The 22149-nt window shown below is 48.0% G+C and overlaps 1 protein-coding gene across 3 annotated transcripts; it reads right to left on the reverse strand.

Moving 5' to 3' along the window:
* Positions 1 to 13510: 13510 nt before the first annotated feature.
* On the reverse strand, positions 13511 to 20751 carry DFFA (DNA fragmentation factor subunit alpha). Of its 3 annotated transcripts, none has more exons than XM_045482141.1 (7): positions 20553 to 20734; positions 18661 to 18822; positions 18058 to 18200; positions 15742 to 15931; positions 15153 to 15301; positions 14563 to 14624; positions 14051 to 14317 (listed from the first exon to the last, which is right to left on the reverse strand). In XM_045482141.1, the coding sequence occupies exons 1-7, from the start codon at positions 20674 to 20676 to the stop codon at positions 14275 to 14277; spliced, it is 873 nt and encodes a 290-aa protein (XP_045338097.1). In that variant the 5' UTR covers positions 20677 to 20734; the 3' UTR covers positions 14051 to 14274. The 3 variants fall into 3 exon arrangements, with proteins under 3 accessions (XP_045338095.1, XP_045338097.1, XP_045338096.1); XM_045482140.1 differs by lacking the exon at positions 14563 to 14624 and adding an exon at positions 14935 to 15053 and having other exon boundaries at positions 14208 to 14317; XM_045482139.1 differs by lacking the exon at positions 14563 to 14624 and having other exon boundaries at positions 13511 to 14317; positions 20553 to 20751.
* Between the last annotated feature and the right edge of the window lie 1398 nt (positions 20752 to 22149).

Below are 22149 nucleotides of genomic sequence, written 5' to 3' on the forward strand. Positions count from 1 at the left end.
CTGTGGTCACAGCAAAGCACTGAAATCAAGCTTCTCGGCATCAGGCTCTGCAAAGGACGAATTATTTCATTTCTGGAAACGACTGTGTGTCACGTCGGAGAAAAGGGAATCCTAAAGCGTTCCATCCTTAGGTCGCATTCCCTCCCAGATCCGTACGTGAGCAGCTTCATTTCCGGAGAAGCTCTCTGGAACGGTGCGTCAGGAGAGGTCAGACACCGGACGCCATGGACTTTCCAGAAGTCCGCAGACTTGGATTTGCATCCTGGGTTTGCAACTCTAGTGGCCGTGTGACATTCTGTGGCTTTGTGTTCAAGTGCAGTAGGGTCCCCTGTACCTTGCAGCGAGGTTGTACGTGACAGGAAGAGGAAGGGGGCAACACTGTTACTCTGGGTCTCGTGTTTATGGATTTCTGTAGCTCTCGAAACCCGGGACGCTGACGATTGGAAGTGGCGAACTCTGTGTGCCACGGGCGTCCTGTCTCTGGTTACAGGCTTGGAGAGGGCACCTGGGGGCTGGCATGGGTGTTTTGATGGGAAATTTTCTAGCCAGATTGTAAAATTGACTTGATGTTCACGTAATCTTTCGGTTTATTTCGCATCTTTAACGTGTGACCTGCTTCTACTGTGGGTGAGTACATTTTTTCAGGGCTCGCCACACAGGAGTCGACAGACTTTGTAAAGAAGAGCTGACTCCATTTCCTGTGTTCTCTTCTCCACTGCATGTTAGATGGGGTCTTGTTGACTCTGGAATGTCCAAAGTGATGTCAGTCATCCTGTGTGAGTCCATCTTTGGGGACACGTGGCGGAAAGGAGTTGCAGAGGGCCCTGTTTTTGTGAGCTGGCTTCCTCAAGTGTCCTGGAACCTCATCTGAACTTTAACCTATGAGCCATTTACCAGATGATGAACCGTGTAAAGAGGCTCGTGTCTTTGGAAGGAACGCGTCCTGGAAACGCGGGCAACTTAACATGTATAGTATCTGTTGTCTTCCTTGTTAACACCAGTTCCTCGAAGAGCTCGAAATGAAAGGTCTTGTGTTGATTTGTTATTACTGAAATTAACTGGAGCCGGCGAACTTGGAAAGCATCCCTTTCTGCACACAGCAGCCCCTGGGATGCGCCAAGGGTCGGCCCTGGCTGGTACACAGCTGAGACCTTAAAGCCTGGATGTCCCAGGAGGGTTACATCGGGACACGCTGCTTTCCCTTTACTGAATTGTGGAATTTATAAAGAGGCGCCAGGGGTCATTTAGTCCGATCTCCTCACCAACAAGGAACTACACAGCAACTCCAGAGACAGCCCTTCTGGTTATGGGACACTCACTATTACAAGGTTCTTCTGTGTACAGAGAAAAGTCTTTTCTAACTTCTTTAAATTTTTGTAAATGTTCTTATTCATTTTTGAGAGACAGAGACAGAGTGTGAGTGGGGATGGGGCAGAGAGAGAGGGAGGGCGCCAGAATCCAAAGCAGGCTCCAGGCTCTGAGCTGTCAGCACAGAGCTCGACGTGGGGCTTGAACTCCTGAACTGAGATCGTGACCTGAGCCGAAGGTGGACGCTAAACCGACTGAGCCACCCACATGCCCCTATTCTAACTTCTATCTGGGTCCTGTTCTGCCGTTTAGAATGAGCTGTCTTTGTTTTTCAAGTTTTTCAAAATAATTCAGTACGGAGTTCCTTTTCTTTTCTTTTCTTTTTTTTTTTTTTAACTTTTCTTACTTGTTTGTTTATGTTTATGTTTAAGTAGACTCCATGCCCAACGTGGGGCTTGAACTCAGGACCCTGAGATCAAGAGTCCCATGCTTTACTGACTGAGCCAGCCAGGAGCCCCAGTCCTGAGTTCCTCTTACTCAAAGTTCCCATTCTACATCTTTCCCGAAACACATACTTGCAGAAGACCTTAGATTATCAGCTCCCTGCGGACAGGCTTTGGGCTGGAGAAGAGTGATCACACGGTAGGCACCCTGAGATATTTGGACTCTGGAGCGTAAGGTGTGCCAGTGGAGTAGGACTGAGGAGATCTCAGTAGCGGTTCTGAACACCAGTGTCTGCCGTGCCTTCCGCTTGTGCTCGGTGGGTTATTTGCTCACCACGACGCTGTGATGCGGGCGGTAGGCGCTATTTTTCACCCCCATGTCACAGATGAGGAAACTGGGGCCACAGAGGGGCTAATTGAATAGCAAAGCCAGGATTTTAGTCTTCAGCTGTCACCTTGAAGACACGCTGCCACCTCCTTGGAAACAGCCAGTACTGAGATGACACATGGCCTTCCTCCAGCCGCCCCACGCGGCCCTCCCTGGTGCACTTGCCGTTGCCCCGAATGTGCTTTCGTTTGTCGGCTGTGTGTCCTGCCACCCGGCTGCGCTCTAACAGCGCTGCTGGGGTGGGTGTGGGCTGGGTCCTTTGTCGTTCTGCGTACATGCTAGGCGCTCGGAGTGTTTCATGAGTCCATCGAGTAAAGGCTGCGAAATAGGGGCGCCTGGGTGGCTCCGTCTGTTGAGTGCCTGACTTCGGCTCGGGTCATCATCTCGCGGCCTGTGAGTTCGAGCCCTGCACTGGGTTCTCTGCTGTCAGTGCAGAACCTGCTCGGGATTCTTTCTCTCTCCCTGTCTCTCTGCCTCTCCCCTGCTCGTGCTTTCTCTCTCTCTCTCTCTCTCTCTCTCTCTTAAAACTGAATAAACATTAAAAAAAAAAATCTGCAAAATATACTCAGGGTAGAAGAAATTGGCCGAGCTTCTGTGAATTTCTCATCTGTAAGACTCAATTTTTTAATCCATTTGTGGGAATTAGGCAAAGAAATTAGTATGGAAAAAATATGAGCCAGGACTCCTCGGGTCATGGCGGTTTTACCCAGATCCTTTCAAATCCTGTGATGAAATGGAACTTCACATGGAGACTTCCCCCGTGAGGGGGTGGGAACCAGGACTGTGGACACAGAAAAGCTCAGCGCTCCTAGTGGAGAGAGCAGTGGAGTCCGTGGTCCCACTGCATTACTTCTACTCGGGACCTTGCCATGGCTGCTGGCCGCGTTTAGCAGCTTTGCGGCCCGGGTCTCAGTTTACCGGTCGTCTCCAGTGGGTAAAGAGGGTCTGTGCCTTTCTTTGCTCGTGTGAGTCTGAAACTGGGACCAGTGAAGGGAGGCAGTTGGTGGGGGGAAGTGGGGCACGGAGGAGGATTCCCCGCAGTGGTGCAGTCGAAGGAAAGCGGGTCAAGTGCAGTAAGAAGTGCGTTTTACACCCGACACACCTGCCGAATAGCTCTGGCTCCACGTGGTGCCCTGATTTCTGTGTCCTTCAGAGAAAAGTGCGAGTTTGTGACCACGAGTTGGGGGACGCCAGCGGTCTGAGCCCCAGCGGGCCTGGGCTGGGCCCCTGCAGCATCCCCCCAGGGCGCTCCATGGGATCTTGGCCCCTCCAGGCACCTGTTGCATCAGAATCTGCACTTTGGGGAAGGGAAGCAAAAATAAGATGAAAACAGGGAGGCAAACCATAAGAGACTCTTTTTTTTTTTTTTTTTAAATTTTTTTCAACGTTTATTTATTTTTGGGACAGAGAGAGACAGAGCATGAACGGGGGAGGGACAGAGAGAGAGGGAGACACAGAATCGGAAACAGGCTCCAGGCTCTGAGCCATCAGCCCAGAGCCTGACGCGGGGCTCGAACTCACAGACCGCGAGATCGTGACCTGGCTGAAGTCGGACGCTTAACCGACTGCGCCACCCAGGCGCCCCAGGAGACTCTTAACTACAGAGAACGAACTGAGGGTTGCTGGAGGGGGGGTGGGTGGGGCGATGGGCATTAAGGAGGGCACTTGCTGGGATGAGCACTGGGTGTCATATGTAAGTGATGAATCACTGAATTCTACTCCTGAAACCATTACCACATTATATGTTAACTAACTTAGATTTACATTTTTAAAAATTCTAAAAAAAAAAAAAAAAAGAATTTGTGCTTTTGTGTCTGTCACCAGGCGATTCAGGTGCGGGGCAGTTTGAGGAGTCCTCGGCAGGAGGACCCCTCTCTGGACTACGGGGCTGGGGGCCTCCTTGCCTGCCATCTGAGCGCCTCCCTGTGCCCTCCGCACCCCCTTGTCTCTGCAGCCTGGAACAGATTCCGACCCGCCTTACGTGGACTGAATTTCAGATTTTAAGCTCCTCACCCACGGCCAATTTTGTTACATTTCTTTATTTTTGAGAGGCAGAGAGAGACAGAGCATGAGCCGGGGAGGGGCAGAGAGAGAGAGAGGGAGACACAGAATCCGAAGCAGGCTCCGGGCTCTGAGCTGTCAGCCCAGAGCACGGCCAATTTTACATGGTGTTGAATCACTTGGCTTTGTTCTCATGGCCTCCTGCTTGCTTTTGGCAGGATTGTGGGGAAGTAGAGCTTCTTCGGAAGCGAGTGCACATGTCCTCCAAAGTAAGGGACTCTACTCGGAACCTGGAAGGGGTTAACTTTGATCCCAAGGCCCTTTTGTGAGCTCTGATGGCTTAGACCTGTGCATCACTGCCTGGGTGTGGGGGAAGGGGGGGGGGGCTGGTAGGTACACAAAAGAACAGCCGCAGGTTGAGCTTAAAATAGCCCCCTCTCCGCTCCCCCAAAGAAGAGACCCAAGTGCGCAAAACACTGAGTTCGGGCCCGCCGAGGATGCGCGGCCGCAGAGCTGGAGAGGAGTGCCAGTCAGGCTGCGGGATGCCGCTGCCCCTCTGCCTGCTCCTGCTGTTCCTCCTGGGGGGGCGGGGGGAGGCACGGCCACCTCCGTCCTGCCCCCGGAGGGTCGCCTCGCCCGACACGACGCGACATGACATCAGGGTGAGTGGCCTCCGAGCAGGCCGCGCGCTAGCCGGCCTTCTGGCCGTTTCCTTGGCATCTTCGCCCGTGCCTGTGGACCCCCAGCACGGCCGAGTGTACTCCTCGGCCGAGTGTGCACGGGACAGACGGCAGGACTGCCCTTTGTGACGTGACGTCCCGGCACCGGGATGAAAGCTCTCCCAACTCCAGGGGAACCTCTCCATGCCGGCGATCTCTGTCCGCCAAACTTTGGAACGTTGAGTGTCTCAGTCTATTACAGCGCAATCCTGGAGCCGTCGCTGCCCGCATTAGTCACACTAGCTTCTGGAATCTTTTTTTTTTTTTTTTTTTTTTTTTTTTAAATTTTTTTTTTTTTTCAGCGTTTATTTATTTTTGGGACAGAGAGAGACAGAGCATGAACGGGGGAGGGGCAGAGAGAGAGGGAGACACAGAATCGGAAACAGGCTCCAGGCTCTGAGCCATCAGCCCAGAGCCTGACGCGGGGCTCGAACTCACGGACCGCGAGATCGTGACCTGGCTGAAGTCGGACGCTTAACCGACTGCGCCACCCAGGCGCCCCTGGAATCTTAATTTATATATGCACGGGACTCTTCTTCCTGGCTCCGATTAATTGACATCGTTACGTTTTCCGCTGTGAGAATTTATAACTTTGTGAGGTGATTTATTTTTCTTTTTTTTTTTTTTTTCCATTTTGAAAAAGTTCCAAGAAAGAGTACATAAAGTTGGCCATTAAAAATGGATTTTTCTCTAAAATTGCCGGATGAGTTTCAGACAAGTCATTTATCATCGGGTTATTCCTAGAAGCTTCCTAAAGAATCTGAAAGAGCAGAATGTCTCCATCTGCTCTGTCTCCATCAATGTCTCCATCTGATCTGTCTCAGTAATTTGTGGACATCCAGGAGTCAGACCAGTGACTGGTCGGCAGGGAAAATGAGAGATCTCCCCAACTCTTCTAATGAAGATTAGAAGATTATGGGCAAAACAAGCCATTTTTTTACCCCCTAGACTGAAAATCCTTAACTTTTCCTTCTCTAATGAGGACAATTTTGTGAGGGTGTTCTCTTAATTTTTTTATCCTTTAAACGGAAAGGTGATTTATTCTTCTGAAGCATCTTTTTTTTTTTTGTTTTGTTTTTTGTTCTTTTTTTTAAAGGAAGCAATTATGTATCTTTTAATGCTGGCTGAGCCAGATGGTTGATTTTTCTTTCCTTTGTCCTCTGCTTCTTTTTAAAAACATTTGCAGGAAGCAATAGAAATGAAGGAAAAAAAGCAGCCTCTTGACTTTCCTGGCCTGGGGTCATCCAGGCTGGTGCCTTACGGGGGACACAGGGACACAGAACGGACGGGAAGCCAGAGAGGCAGCCAAAAGGCAGGAAGTCCCGCCCCCTCAACAGTCCCTGCAGGAGAAGACACCTTGCAAGGATTTCTTCCGCAAGACCTTCTCCTCCTGCAAATAAGACTCCACCCCTGATTACTCATGCAAAGGAATTATAACGATGGATCTGAATAAAATGTATTAACAGTTGTGGTCTTCTCATTCCCATGTAATTCAGAAGTTTACGTACTTACTTTATTTTTAAAAGATTTTAGGGGCGCCTGGGTGGCGCAGTCGGTTAAGCGTCCGACTTCAGCCAGGTCACGATCTCGCGGTCCGTGAGTTCGAGCCCCGCGTCGGGCTCTGGGCTGATGGCTCAGAGCCTGGAGCCTGTTTCCGATTCTGTGTCTCCCTCTCTCTCTGCCCCTCCCCCGTTCATGCTCTGTCTCTCTCTGTCCCAAAAATGAATAAACGTTGAAAAAAAAAAAAAAAAAAGATTTTATTTTTCAGTAGTTTCTACACCCCATATGGGGCCTGAACTCATGACCCCGAGATCAAGAATTGCATGCTCGACTGACTGAGTGAGCCATCCAGGTGCCTGAAAAGTCTTTTTTATTTAAACTCTAATAGGGGCGCCTGGGTGGCGCAGTCGGTTAAGCGTCCGACTTCAGCCAGGTCACGATCTCGCGGTCCGTGAGTTCGAGCCCCGCGTCGGGCTCTGGGCTGATGGCTCAGAGCCTGGAGCCTGTTTCCGATTCTGTGTCTCCCTCTCTCTCTGCCCCTCCCCCGTTCATGCTCTGGCTCTCTCTGTCCCAAAAATAAATAAACGTTGAAAAAAAAAAATTTAAAAAAAAAAAAATAAATAAATAAACTCTAATAAAGCCCAATACTGAGTGTCTTAAGTAATTTGGAACCCAAAGTAAACATTATAGGATGTTTAAAACTGTAATTGACATACAACATTGTATTAGTTTCAGGTGTACAACATACTGATTCAACAATGATATACTTTATGAAGTGCTCACCATGATGAGTGGGGTTACCATCTGTCTTCATACTATATATATATATTTTTTTTTTTTCCAAGTTTATTCATTTATTTTGAGGGAGAGAATGAGAGCAGGGGAGGGGCAGAGAGAGAGGGAGAGAAAGAATCCCAAGCAGGCTCTGCGCTCTCAGCGTGGAGCCTGGCAGGGCTCGAACCCACAAACCGTGAGATCATGACCTGAGCCGAAACCCAGAGTCGGACGCTCAACCGACCGAGTCACCCAGGTGCCTCAAGGTTTTAAGTAATCTCTACCCCCAGTGGGGGGCTTGAACCCACGACGCTGAGATCAAGAGTCACGTGCTCGACTGACAGCCAGCCAGGTGCCAAGGTGAGCGTTTTTGATGAAGATTTTTGCTTCTTGCTGACCCACTGGCTTTTGCTTTCATCTTCGTTATGTGCTTGGAAGTTCTGTTCTTGTCTTCCTTTGATTCAAAATAGCCAAAGGCGACATATTTAAGAGTCCAGAATAACATTCTGTTTCAGTTTATCTTCACAGAAACCGTCTAATTTAAAAAATATTTCCCTCATATTCAAAGCAAATTTTTAACATTGTGCTCAAAGAGCAAAACAATTATTTTTTGTGCTTTAGAGAAAATGAATTTAAAAACAAATATGCTATTAAACAGATGATATGTTCATTTACTCATAAGAAGAGTTCCATTCAGAACTGCTGCTATAAAATACTCATATTAGTTTCCATTAGTAAGTCAATTTTGATTTGTTACAGTTCTTTCATGGATGAGCTTTAGGTTTGCTTTGTGAAGAGCGAAATCGGTCTATTTTTTAAAAGATCTTTAAATTTGGGGCTCCTGGGTGGCTCAGTCGGTTAAGCCTCCGACTTCAGCTCAGGTCACGATCTCACGGTCCGTGAGTTCGAGCCCCGCGTCAGGCTCTGGGCTGATGGCTCAGAGCCTGGAGCCTGCTTCCGATTCTGTGTCTCCCTCTCTCTCTCTCTGCCCCTCCCCCGTTCATGCTCTGTCTCTGTCTGTCTCAAAAATAAATAAACGTTAAAAAAAATTGTTTTAATTAAAAAAAAAAAGAAAAATAAAAGATCTTTAAATTTTTTTATTTTAGAGAGAGAGTGCACCTGACTGGGGGACAGGGGCAGAGGGAGAGAGAATCTTTTTTTGTTGTTAATTTTTTTTTATGTTTATTTTTTGAGAGAGAGAGAGAGAGAGAGAGAGAGAGAGACAGAATGTGAGCAGGGGAGGGGCAGAGAGAGAGAGGGAGACACAGAATCCGAAGCAGGCTCCAGGCTCCAAGCTGTCAGCACAGAGCCCGATGCGGGGCTCGAACTCACAAGCTGTGAGATCATTACCTGAGCCGAAGTCGGACGCTCAACCGACTGAGCCACCCAGGTGTCCCAGAGAGAGAATCTTAAGCAGGCTCCATTCTCAGCGCAGAACCCGACGTGGGGCTCGGTGCCTCCACCCTGGGATCGTGACCCGAACCGAAATCAAAAGCCGGCCGGATGCTTGGAGCGCCTGGGAGCGCTTTGAATCCTCTGTCCCCCTCTCTCTGCCCCTCCCCCACTCGTGCTGTCTCTCAGAAATATACATTTAAAAAAAAAAAAAAAAGAGTTGGATGCTCTACCCACCGAGCCACTGAGGTGCCTGTGAAGTCTGTTTCAACAGACTTATTGAAGGTCTTATTTCAACCTAATACAGACTGGTGCTGCTGAGGAGCCTGGAGCCTGCTTGCCTTAACTCCTAATTCAAGGAACTTCAGGATTGCAGGATCCAGACTTTGTTCTGTGACAGATGCCTATACGTTGATACATATGTGTATAACTGCGACCTTTTCCCATTCAAGAATTTCCACAGAAGTGACAATAGTGATGGCTAAACAGGAGAGGGACTTGTGTTCCTGTGATACAGTGCAGAACGGCTCTCAAGGCCCCATGTGGACCAGGATTCCGGGCTGCTCAAATGAGATTAGGAGTGAACAAATCACTCAATTTCAAAACCCTAATCAAATGTGAATTCTCTCCCATAGCACCAAAATCCTTGATTACGCATATTGTTTATGGCTCTTGAATGACAGACTCTAAGGAAAACTTCCAGGGTAAGGGTTAAAAAAAATTTTTTTAATATGTATATTTTAAATATTTTTTTATAGCTTATTTATTTTGAGAGAGTGAGCATGTGTGTGGGAGGCACGGAGTGAGGGAGAGACTCCCAAGCAGGTTCCACTTTGTCAGCATGGAGCCCGACGTGGGGCTCGAACTCACAAACCATGAGATCATGACCTGAGCCAAAGTCAGACACTTAACTGACTGAGCCACCCCGGCGCCCCTTAACTATGTTTTTCAAACGTGTATTTATTTTTGAGAGACACACACATGCACACACACACACACACACACACACACAGAATTGGAAGCAGGCTCCGGGCTCTGAGCTGTCAGCACAGAGCCTGACATGGGCTTGAACCCACAGACCGTGAGATCATGACTTGAGCTGAAACCAAGAATCACACTCAACTGAGCCACCCAGGTGCCCTGGGGTGGAGGTTTTTAGATGCTAAACTTTAAAGCTTCGAGATTCATACCTTGAGTCACAGGAAGTTTCTGAGAGTCAGGCCTAATATGAGGAAAATCGGCAAAAGCTGGCTGGAGAAGCATTGTAATCTTCTCTGGACACCAGGGGAGCAGACATGGAGCATGACTGCTGACCGTTCCGTTCTGTTTTCTGCAGAGCTGAGCTCATATTCATAATTACTAGCTGAGTAAAGTACAATGTGACAGAGGAGCCGTAATAGCATCCACATTTCCGAACACAGCAGCTTTAAGAGACCAGTAATTGGGTCAGCACACCGGTGCAAGATGCCAGCCTGAAAGGCCAGCTAACCTTCAGAACGTTGTCTTTTAAGATTTTTCTAGAAGGAAAGCGTGCTCATTGTTTTTCAGTTTCGATCGGGGTCATACCTACACGGTCCTTAAGACCGGGGACTTATAACTTTGCACTAAGTAATATCCGAAGGATAATGAGGCCATACAAATGAGACTGGCAGGGAATCTGTCAAGTCGAAGCTTACCTTAGTGCAGGGGATTGAATGTTAACTGGCATCCACTGCATGTTAGACTAGATTAATATGCTCATGATGGATACATTAGAGTAAAATGGGTAAATTAGGATAATTTTCTACCATCAGGTTTTGGGTAGACTTTTCTCAAAGTATACGTTCTTGTAGTTCACTATAGACAAGTTCAGTGTCTAGATGGGGTCACCAGCACCCGGACAAGTTGTAATTCATTCTCTTGCATTTATTTTTTAATATTTGGCACTAGAACGGATCCTCAACTGTTGAGGAAGACTTGAGTGTGACATAGCATCTGAAACAAATCCTTTATAGTGTTCGTATTTAGGGCTGATGGCAAACCATTCCCAGCTTTAGGAAACTCAGACCAGTAAGCTCATGGGAGACACTTGTTAACTTGATTTAACAGCACCCGCGGAAGGGATCACCCACATCTTCATAGCAGCTTCTTCAGTAGATGTGGATTCCAGTTTTTAAAAAATTATTTATTAGGTACTCTTTATGCCCAACGTGGGGCCTGAACTCATGACCCTGAGATCAAGAGTCGCATGTTCTTCTGACTGAGCCAGCCAGGCACCCCCGCATTCCATTTTGAACAAACCAGAGGAAAAGTCATGTAGGTATTAAAAAGAAAATTTTGGGGGCACCTGGGTGGCTCAGTCAAGTGCCTGACTACAGCTCAGGTCATGATCTCAGTCCATGGGTTTGAGCCCCACGTTGGGCTGTGCGCTGACGGCTCAGAGCCTGGAGCCTGCTTTGGATTCTGTCGCCCTCTCTGCCCCCCCTCTGCTCACACACACACACACTCTCTCTCTCAAAAATAAATAAACATTTAAAACAATTTTTTATAAAAGAAGAAAATTTTCAGTTTCTAGACTAGAGAGGTAGAGGCAAAGGACATCTGGGCTACCCACCACTTCTAGCTTGTTATAACCCTGATAAAATTAACGCTAATTTATCTTTTCCACTTACAATTAGTTAAGTGATCAAAAAACACATGTGCTTGTCTTATTAAAATAATTATAAACTGGAGGAAAAGCTAGATTTGGGGTGTGTGTGTGTGTGTTTGCTTGCTGATAGTTCTTAGAACGTGGTATTGGGAAGTGCTGAGGAAAATCCAGTATCCATGCATTAACCTGTTGGCTCGCTTCCTTGTAATTACAAAGTGTGCTCTGATTTAGTTTGAGCAAATAGTGAACTTGAATGTTCTGCAATCTGAAAATTCGGTGCACTTCCCAAGAGTGAGTCTGTCCCCCTCACTGGAGGCCTTCGAGTAGGACAGAAGACCCCGGGGTCAGAGGACTCAGGCAATAGCGGCTGGGTGTTCAGACTAGGTCGTTTACGAGGTCCTTAAAAAACTTCAAGGAATATAAGACACAGCCAAGACAATTTAAGGCGAAACCGTACAAACGAAATAAGATGGAGAAAAACCCTGAAGGCAAAAAAGAAAAAAAAAAAAAAAGAATTGAGCGGATGACGAGGAAATGAAACCGCTAAGCAATTTGGTAAATCTTAGTAAAGGCACGTTAATCATTTTTGCAATTAATGCAGGTTTTCCTTTCCCCGACTACTATTATTTTATCCCTTTCTCTCTTGAAAATGAAAAACCCATTCGTTTTTTTCCTTTTGCTTTTCCCCAAGAATTAAAGGTTTGGTAAGTGGTAATTAGCATAGCTCCCGTCAAAGCCAATTGCCTAATGGGGACCGACATTTGACTTGAGTTGAAAGAATGGGATATGGCTAATGCGGAGTTCATTAGTCCCAGCTGCTTCCTCTGACATTCTTTTCTCCTCCCGTAAGAACGAGCTGCCCTGCCCTCTCTCTCCTATTTTTAGACATATTGCTGTGCCGCTACATTTCTATTCTGGAAGGTAAGTGGCACCAGGGGCAATGTAATGTGTTTGCAGCCGCGCACACCGTGCATCTGGGTCCGAGTTTGCAGACTAAGGTCTTCGCCCCGTAGACCCGTAGACAGGAGCCCCCTCACACAGCTCTGTCTTTGCTCCTGCGCCCCCTCCCTCTGCCCCTGGGGAGATGAAGGGAACCTGCTCTCTGTAGTCCTACTATGTGCTAGGTCCCACGCTCCTCCTCACGCTTCATTTACCCCTTTCACCTGGCGGCGTGGCTCACTCCAAGCCCCACAGCACTTTCCCCATTATCCTGTGCAGCCGAGATGCTTGGTGGATTGGTCTCAAGTAGGGCATCCCAACACCCAGGCCAGCCAACAGCAGCCCTACTGTGTCTTTGAGACGTAATTCGAGAAAACATTTTTAATTCCGGAGGACAAAGACGGACATGTTGCTGTAACTGGTGAGTGGAGGGTCCATTCTGTTCCTGGAATCCAGGCTTCCTTTACCCCTGGGCTATCTGTACAGGGTTCACGGGGCTATTCTCTTATACCACCGGCACTGTGCCTGTGGTCAGAAATCTGGCAATTATGCTGTAGACACATGAGGTCTTTTCCGGTTCGAGTGGATTCCAACTTGTTACACTGGTGTAACACGACCAGTGACCTGGACGTAGAATAGAAAAGACGGTATGGGGCGCCTGGGTGGCTCAGTCAGTTAAGTGTCCGACTTCAGCTCAGGATATGATCTTGCGGTTTGTGGGTTTGAGCTCCACGTCAGGCTCTGTGCTGACAACTCAAAGCCTGGAGCCTGCTTCCAATTCTGTGTCCTCCCCCCCCGCCCCCAACTCATGCTCTGTCTCTCTCTCTCCCTCAAAAATAAACATTAAAGAAAAAAAAAAAAAAAGAGCATGGGGACATAACAGAAAACACACAAATGTGGGAAAAGCACTGGAATTGGAACCAGGATCCCGGGCCTCCAATTAGCCTTGTGACACGGGGCAAATCTCTGAACCTCGCCAAGTACAGCTTTGCTATGTATGAGAGGATAAGTCACACCCTAACCGGCTCACTCAGTTTTATGAGGCTCCCATATATAAGTGCTAACCCAGAGCAGACTGCTAGAAAAATCCCCAGCCGGCGTAAGTGCCCCTCCAGGGGCATTCCGAAGACATGTGGGGATGTTTTCCGTTGTCTCCATGCTCACAGATGGCCACTGGCATCGAGTGGGTGGGGGTAGGCCGTGGGATGCTCGGTCTCTGTGCCCTGTCCAGGACGATTCCCCAAGTTGAAGAATCGGCCCGTAGGCTGCATGGCTTCTGAAAGTCATGCTGGACATTCACAGGGATGAAAATCTGTTCCAAATTAGATTACAAAGCCCAAAGAAAGAGTTTGTGCAGAAACAGGATGTATATAAACCAGAAGCCTCTGCCTTGCACCCAGAGAGACTCACAGCCATATCACATGGAGATCAGTTTAATGACCTTTCATACCCCCTGCTGATAAAACATATTAGAAAACTGGAAACAGTTTCACAGTGGTAACAAATATAATTTCACAATTAGAAATGGCGAATTAGACTCTCCATATGTCCCTATGGTCTGCAGACTTAATATGCGCCTTTACACAAACCAAAAAATTCATTCACTTGAGAAACGAGTTTGTGGCCATAAATCAACTCTAGTATGTCACCTTCCCGACCATTATCTGTGTTGAAAATTCTGCAGTTCTAGCTTCTGGAAAAGGATAGTGAGTCTGAAATACAACAGCTTCTTTTCACTGCCCTTGACCGTTACTTTCAAACAGAGACCATGAGAACAGGTCATTAGTAGAGGTGGGGTATTGTGGGTGCAGCTTTGTCATTCAAAAAATGCAAGGGCGGGAGCTGAGATGTGGCAGCACTTTTCTGGAAGGGACCGCAGGAGGCTGGTCTTCCAGGCTGTTCCAGAAGGTGCTATCAGGCAGGGGGTACAGTATTAAGGCAGCAGCCACAGTAATCAGGCTGAAGGTATTTACTGAGAAGGAGAACAAGGCCACGGGGTTTCCGGCTGCAGCTATGTGGGGTCTTGTCTGGCTCGCTTAGGCTCCTGCCTTTCTCCAGGCAGCGAACTCTTCCTGGCCGACAGGCTCCGGAGAGAACGCAGGCTCTGCACCTGCTGAAGGCGCAGGCTGAGCTCCTGATTACAGGCCTGCTGCACCGTCACCGTCTTCTCCGCGTCCCAGCTCAAAGCGGCAGCCAAAGCTCCGGGGTCTTCCTTGGCAACCAGCTGTGGCAAGAACGAGAACCACTGAGAAGCGCTCCCGGCTCCCCTCGCCTGCTGCTCTCTCGCTCCCAGGATTTTCTTTAGGGGACTGAGCTCGGGCAGCGCCGGCGTATGTGAGGTCTTTGTGCTGAAACACCAGAATCCTTTCACGCTCCATGGCCACGGCCTTTCCTTACCCTCCAACACTGACACGAAAGTCCCTCTGGAAAGAAGTTTCGTGGGAACAACGTGTCAAGTCCTCCACTTACGGGAAATTTAGGCCAGGCACAAGTCGAAAGGTCTCCTGCCTTCTAGCTACACGGGGAGGTGCCTGGGACAGGGACAAGGATGAAGAGGAAGTGGCGCCCACTCTGACGGATCCTGTGTCAGGCTTCTAGTTCCCTGGCCGTGGAGTCAGCACAAGATGACCCCCACCCCCCCCAGGCGCACCTTTCACTAGGATGACTTTATGTGCCTCGACTGACTGACATCTCCCTCAGGGGCCAACAGAACCAGAAGCCGCCCTCCGGAAGCTTGAGACCCGCCACTCCTCCCCGTCGCCACTCCTCCCCGACCGGTTCGGACATTCCGTTTCCCACAAAGGACCCAAGAACGCGGTTTGACGATCTGCGGGAGTGCACCCGTTTGTTCAAGCCATTCTGATATAGATGAAATGAGACGTTTGTTCAAGCCATTCTGACATAGATGAAATGAGATGTTGTGCATAGAAGAGGCAAATGGGGCAGCGAGGAGCCAGGGTCTGCAGAGGCCAGAAGCAATCCCGTATGCGCCTCTGCAGGGTGCTGCACCCCCAGGGGGAGTGGCTCCCTGCAGCTCAGGGTCCCCCGTTCTTGCCCACCTCCAAATCCTGACTAGACAGACTCAGCTCCGGAGCAGGCTTCTCCTTCAGCACAGTAAGGATCTGGCTTGTGAGTGCGATTGTGGAGGAGCTCTCTCTGTTACCACCCGTGTCGACTGCATCCGTCTGGTCACCAACAGTTTGGGACTCTGCAAAGCAGACATGAGGAGATGGTGCACTGGGCAAACATACAGCCGCACAAACGACCGGGGAGCCATCAGTCGGGCAAGGGAGAGGCACACGGGGGCGCCTGGGGGGGCTCAGTCGGTTAAGCGACCCACTCTTGATTTTGGCTCAGGTCACAATCTCGCGGTTCGTGGGATAGAGTCCTGCATCAGGCTCCGCGCTGACAACGTGGAGCCTGCTTGGGATTCTCTCTCCCCCCTCTCCTCTCTCTCTGCCCCTCCCCTGCTTGCATGCGCCCTCTCTTTCAAGACAAACGTTAAAAATAAAAAAAGAAAGACAGAAGCACGTCATTTCAAGATGCCAGCAGCTGTGGTGTCACCCTTTTTTGGCCACATTATAAACACGGGTTCTCTCCCCAGGCCCTCAGTTCTCAGGGCGACTCCCCTGGCCAGTTGAGTCCTACCTTGCTGCTTCGACAAGATGCCGCCCTCCTTCTCTAAAGCCTGGAGGTAAAGCTCCAAGAGCTGCTTGGACTGACGGGCTTCCTCCCTCTGGTCCAGGACCTGCTGGAGGGTGTTCTGGAGCCCCTGGACGGTGACGCAGCTCTGGCGGAGCTCCTGAGCCAGGTCTGAACACGGAGCATCAATGAGCACCTAATATACAAACACAGACTTTAACAAACCTAAAAACACTTCTAAGACACTGTGGCCCCGACCTGTCCATGGCAAGCTCCCTCCTTCCTTCAGCTCTCCGTGTAATCGCCACCTCTTGGGAACCTGCCAGTGTCCATCAACTGCACTTCTGGGACTTTATTCTACGGACAAGCATGTGTGCAGAATGACACGGAGCTTCCTGTAGCACCGTCTGGAACAGCAAGACTGATGACAACCCAGATGTCCACCAGTGGGGGAGACTCCTGATTAAGTCATGGCACATGAGCAAAACAGAATACGATGCAGTGGTACAAAAAAGAACGGCAATGTCTTTTACGTACTGATCTGGAATATTCTCCAAATGTTTCTTTAAAAAAGGGTAGATATACTTCCATTGTGGAGTACAGGGACAGGAGAAAATATGTATGTATTTGTTGGCATATACAACATTTCTAGAATGGGAAATTGAGAGGTGATTATCTCTGGGCAGGGAAACCTGGTGGTTAAAGGGCAGGAGTCAGATTTTTCCTGTATGTCCTTTTTATTTTTTTTCCAAACAGCTTTATTGAGATATAACCCACATACCATATGATTCACCCATATAAAGTGTATAACTAGGTGGGTTCTAGTACATTCACAGACTTGTGCAGTCAGCACCCTTGAAAGCACAGCACCCATTAGCTATCACTCCTGTTTCCGCTCAAAGCTTCCCCAACCCCAGCCCTAGTCAGCCACTCTATCTTCTATCTCTGCGGACTTGCGTATTCTGGCCGTTCCATATAGAGGCAACTACAAAATCCGTGGCCTTTCATGTCTGGCTTCTCCACTTCGCGTAACATTTTGAAGGCTTTATCCACGTTACACATGTATGAATACTTCATTCCTCTTAGGTCGTATGGATAAACCACATTTTATTTATCCATTCTTTAGTTCACGGACATCTGGGTTGTTTTCACTTTTTGGCTACCCGTATATCCTTTTATACCTCTTGGATTTTGAGCCATACAAATGTATTTATTTATTTATTAAAAAAATTTTTTTTTAAATATTTATTTCTGAGACAGACAGAGACAGAGCATGAGTGGGGGAAGGGCAGAGAGAGAGGGAGACACAGAATCTGAAGCAGGCTCCAGGCTCCGAGCTGTCAGCACAGAGTCCGACATGGTGCTTGAACTCACAGCTGTGAGATCATGACCTGAGCTGAAGTAGCCGCTCAACCGACTGAGCCACCCAGGTGCCCCTGAATGTATTTGTTTTTATTCAAATATGTAAGTTTGTAAGTTTAAAAAAATTACGAAAAAAGCCACCTCCTTGGAGGGGCCTCCCCTGATCTCCCAATCCAGACTAGCCCCGTTGTTCTTGGCACACTGCCCCACCTGCTACCCATCGAACATGCTTCCTGTTTTATCTGCCTCCCGTCATCAGAATTTGAGCTCCTTCCATCAGAATTCTGTGTCTGGCTTGTTCACCACTGTATCCCTTGGACAGAAACATGCCAGGCACAGGGTAGGTGCTTAGTAAATATTTTTTTTTTGAATTGACAGTACTATCTTTATCCCAATTTTACTGGACAGGAAATGTAGGCAAAGAGGCTAAATTACTGGCTCAAAGCCATGGTGATGGAGCTGGGATTTAATTCAGCTTCTCCACTTCCACATTCTTTGACAATACCTCCTTAACCCTCCAGTGAGACTAAGTGGGTCTAGGCATCTGGATTTTCTACTCTAGGTGCAAGAATTAGAAAATGAAGAGTCTGGGTTGTTGTCAAAGCATTGTTTAAAAATTAAGAAATAGGGGCGCCTGGGTGGCTCAGTTGGTTAAGCATTTGACTTTGGCTTAGGTCGTGATCTCACGGTTCATGGGTTCGAGCCCCGCATCAGGCTCTGTGCTGACAGCTGGGAGCCTGGAGCCTGCTTCGGATTCTGTGTCCCCCTCTCTCTGCCCCTCCCCAGCTCATGCTCTGTCTCTCTCTCTCTCTCAAAAATAAACAAACATTTAAAAAAATTTAAAAAAAGATGTTAATAAAAATGAAGAAATAATGGAATTATTATGGCAAGACACATGGAAACTAAGGGGCTGGGGGCAGCAGAGCCAGATGAGTGGGGCTGTGGAGGAGGAAGGTTTACCTGGAGGTCTGCCTCGGACAGGAGGATGATGCTGGACACGTCTTCTTTCAGCTGCCTGGCCACATTCCTCCACCTCAGCCCTGCCCCAGTGTCCGTTTCATCTACATCAAAGGACTCTTGGGAAATCCAAGCTGTACCTCCATCTGATATAGGGGAGAAAAAGCCAGTCACAGTCTGGTTAACCTGAAGTGCTATTTTCACCTCCTCTTCCAACACACAGACCTTTAGGAGGTCTGTACATGCTTCCCACTGACCATTTAGAAAAAGTTCAGGGGTGAGGGAAGCGCCTTCTCTCAAGGATTCACGGGAAAGCCAATCCCCATCTAGGACCTGCATTTTCCCTTCTCTTCCACCTTCGATTATTTCTGTGTGAATCTGCTCTGTATCTTTTTTATGAAAAGAAGCCACTTAAACCTGATGCCCCGGTCATGCATACCCAGGATCCTACCACACTCCCCTTGAGGTGAGTTTTTGTGTCTCAGTAAATGCTGGCTGCACAAATGCTTAACCAGACAAACAGCAACCAGGTGCCTGGGCAGCAAAATGAATCGAGATGGATGTTGTATCGCAGAGATCATTTTGTCTACGGCCAGAGTTTCTTACCTGAATTGTTGTACGTCCACTTTTCATTACTGGCCAGTGCAACAAACTTAGTATTGGAAGGCAGACACAGGAAGTAATCATCATCATCCACGATGGTCCCATCCTCTGCCAGGACCAGGGTGATTGGTGCCAGGGACTTATCAATGGCCAGAATGTCACAGGCTGAGAGGAATAAAATATTTGGCAATTGACAAGCATCCATAAGGAAACTACACCTGTCTCTGTACTCTCAACATATATGCTCTCAAAGCGCAGCAGACCTACAGTAACAACCACAACCGCCAGCACTAAGACAACACTTCCCACACGCCTGGTACTGTTCTAAGTGTTTCCTGTGCACAGTATTTTACCTCCTAACAATCCTGTAAGGTAGGGACTATTCTTATTTCCATTTTACAGATGTCAAACCCAAGGCTCACAGAGGCTAAGTCACTTGTCTGAGGTCACACAGTAAGTGGCAGACACCCAGTCTGACTCCTGACAATGTTTCCTCCAGCTGCTTTACACCCACGTTAGGAGCACTCGCATCTTTACTTGGATGAAAACCAAGCCAAAGTCTGGTATGAGTCCTTGTGAGCGAGCCGTCTTTCATTCATTTATTCAGTGGTCATCTTAAATTCTCCTGTGTCCAATGTCAAAAAAAAACAAAAAAAAAAAAACAAAACCAAAACGAAAGAAAGAAAAAAAAAAAGGAAAGAATAGTAAAAAAGGAAATGCTTTCTGTTCCATGCAGCATTGTACTCTGCAGTGTTTCTAACCTACAGGAAGGCACAGGAGAAGCAGGAGTTTGCATCTGTAGCTTCTCCTCTTTACTGTCAAGGGGCAACAGGCTTGTCTGGGGCAGATCTGTCCCATCGCATTTGGTGATGGCAATGCCTACGGCACAAACAGGGTGAGGGGAAGCAGCAAAGTAGCCAGTGGACTACAAATATGGTTGGGCAATGTCGTCCAGCACCCAAATAGAACAGCAAGCCTTGGAGAGGCTGAGCTCCAAACACAAGCGCTTACACTGGTCCCTGGGCCAAGTGTATCCAGCCGATGCATTCAAGAGGAACTAACACTTAAGTACCCTAATGCCAAGAACAAATATGTGAACAGTGAGGTGGCAAAAGCCATGTCACGAAAGCATTTATAATGCTTTGGCTGCTCCTGGGTCTCCGAAAGATTTCTGTCTGGTATCTTTTGGGGCTTGGTGACTCAGAGAGGAGCACTGAACACTGACACACACTATGACTGGGGATGGCTCACACGTTTAACGTGTACAACTTCACCGTGGATAAACAATTTATTATTACTGGCTCATAATACTTTCAAGTCGTGGAAATACAACAGTCCTGTAAAGCACGTATGGAAATATTATACCCATTTTGCCGATGAGAAAACTGAGGGTCGAGAGCTGGTTTAAGTACAAGGTCAAGCAGCTAGTACGTGTGGGGCCGGGACTCGGAACTTCGGTCACTCAGAGCACCAGTTCCTTGTCTGGAACTCCAGGAAGGTCGGAAGCAGCTCTCTCTACGCTGCACAAGTGCCTGCCAGAGCTGACGACAGAAAGGCGCTGGCACCCTGCTGGGGGCACCAGCGTCACGGTAGGAAGCCCAGAGGCAGGCATGCACCAGGCTAGGTCTGCTCCAAGGTCTGAGCGATTCTAGGCAAGACACCTAAGTCGAGTCGGTTTTAATTTGCATATTTCTTCCCGTCTACCTTCCCACCAAATGAGTCTCACATGAGATAATCGCCTTGAAACTTGTCCATCGCTATGCCCACATGAGTTACTTCCGTCCCAAGTCGCTCCTGCTGACCCCGCTTTGCCCCTGCCCGACCTCCTCACCGGACCCGGCTCCCCGCAGCCCCCGCCCCGGCCCCTACAGCCTCCGCCCGGGTCCCGCGCCAACCCTTGTTCCTCAGCTCCTCCAGGCAGGAGGCCGCCACGCCATGCTGCTCGCGGCTGTGGTTGCGGCGCAGCAGACACGGCTTCAGAGGCCGGATCTCAGTCTCGGCGCCTCCGGCCACCTCCATATTCCTCAGGGTGGGACTCGACTGACTCGGAGAAGTCGCGGAGGCTCCGCGCGGCGCCACCCCCCCGCCCGCGGCTTGCCGGGAGATGTAGTTCTTTCTGCGGCAAATCACGCGTGGGACCAAGGTACGCCGGGAAGTGTAGTCTTAGTTGCCGCTAATCCCGTGTGGCTCCGGGGGCATGCCGGGAGCTGTAGTCTCTGGGATCGAAGCTAACTTCGTTACGTCACTCAATTCGGCCTAGAGGAGTGTTTTTCTAGCTTATATTTAGGAGTTCAGTGGCGGGATCAAAATGAGGTCAATATGGATTTATTTTGCGTTATGAAAGACACGCATATATATTCCTTGGATTGTTAGAGCACTCTTAATTACATATATAGATGCATAACGTTAACACTCAAATGAAACAGTGACATTCTACTGTGTTCATTTGTTTTCCTTTCCAAACTGAAAAGATCTGTAAGATGTCCCAACCCTCAGGCAATTTAAAACATTGATGAGTGTAGTTTTCAGTCCTGCTGAAAGAATAAGATACTCGCACATTTCCACCAGTTTGATTCCCGGCTTCAGCTGTGCAAATTGGGATCTCGGAACGAAATGCTTACATAACTAGATTAAACATTAAGATCTCAAATCAGACAGGAAAGGGAAAATGCGAACCACATCACTGTTTGAGATTGTTCAGATGCTGCTTGGCAATAAATTCATCCTTGTTCTAACACTGCTACTTTCTTCCCTCTAAAAAACGTTTACCAGTAAAATAATAAAAAATTTTAAAAGGTTCTTCGCTTGAAGTGGGGGCAGGGGGGAGGCATTTTACGTACATAAGAAATAGCTCATATTCATCCAGAGTCTCTTTCATATTTTGTTTATAAGAAAATAAGATATTATCTCATTAGAAAAGGGTAGGCATTTAAAACTGTTTAGTAAGAGGAATTGTTGAGGCAACCCTTTTAAGTACTCATAATCAGTCAAAACACAACTGCAATATGAACTGACCGATAGTTCTAATATATGCAATTTTTAATATAATTTTACATTTAGCTTAAAATCTAACTACTCAACTACTATCAAGTAAGAATGTAGAAGTCTCTTCTCTCCAAAAAGCTCCGTTCTGTGTCTTCCTAATCTGCAAACTGTTATCAGACTCCTATCCGTAAGATGCTGTAATTGTATGTGTGTGTGTGTGTGTGTGTGTGTGTGTGTGTGTGTGTGTGTGTGTTTGGCCTGAATTTAGGAGCAGGAACTGAGTCTTGGATCTTCTTATTACTAGCAGCTATCAAAGTGCCTGGCAAATAGTAGGCACTCAACAAATGGTATTGAACATTAATTAATTTCCAAGGTTCTTCCCATTCATTCATTAAAGATTTAGCGAGTCCCTGCCTGTGCCCAAGGCACTGTGGGGATGGTCAGAGATTTAATTCAATGAGAATAATAAAAATGCAAAAAACACGGACTTAAGAACTTCCTGGGCAG

Source organism: Leopardus geoffroyi, chromosome C1 (assembly GCF_018350155.1).
Source record: "Leopardus geoffroyi isolate Oge1 chromosome C1, O.geoffroyi_Oge1_pat1.0, whole genome shotgun sequence".
NCBI classification, from domain to species: domain Eukaryota; kingdom Metazoa; phylum Chordata; class Mammalia; order Carnivora; family Felidae; genus Leopardus; species Leopardus geoffroyi.

Excerpts from the sequence above, each read along its gene's own strand:
- DFFA (XM_045482139.1), bottom strand. The coding sequence starts at position 20,676 with ATGGAGGTGGCCGGAGGCGCCGAGACTGAGATCCGGCCTCTGAAGCCG. Across the intron at positions 15,932-18,057 it reads TGTCCGAGGCAGACCTCCAG|GTGCTCATTGATGCTCCGTG; the intron begins GTAAACCTTCCT and ends TTTGTATATTAG. Across the intron at positions 14,318-15,152 it reads TGTCTAGTCAGGATTTGGAG|CTGGTTGCCAAGGAAGACCC; the intron begins GTGGGCAAGAAC and ends TTCTTGCCACAG.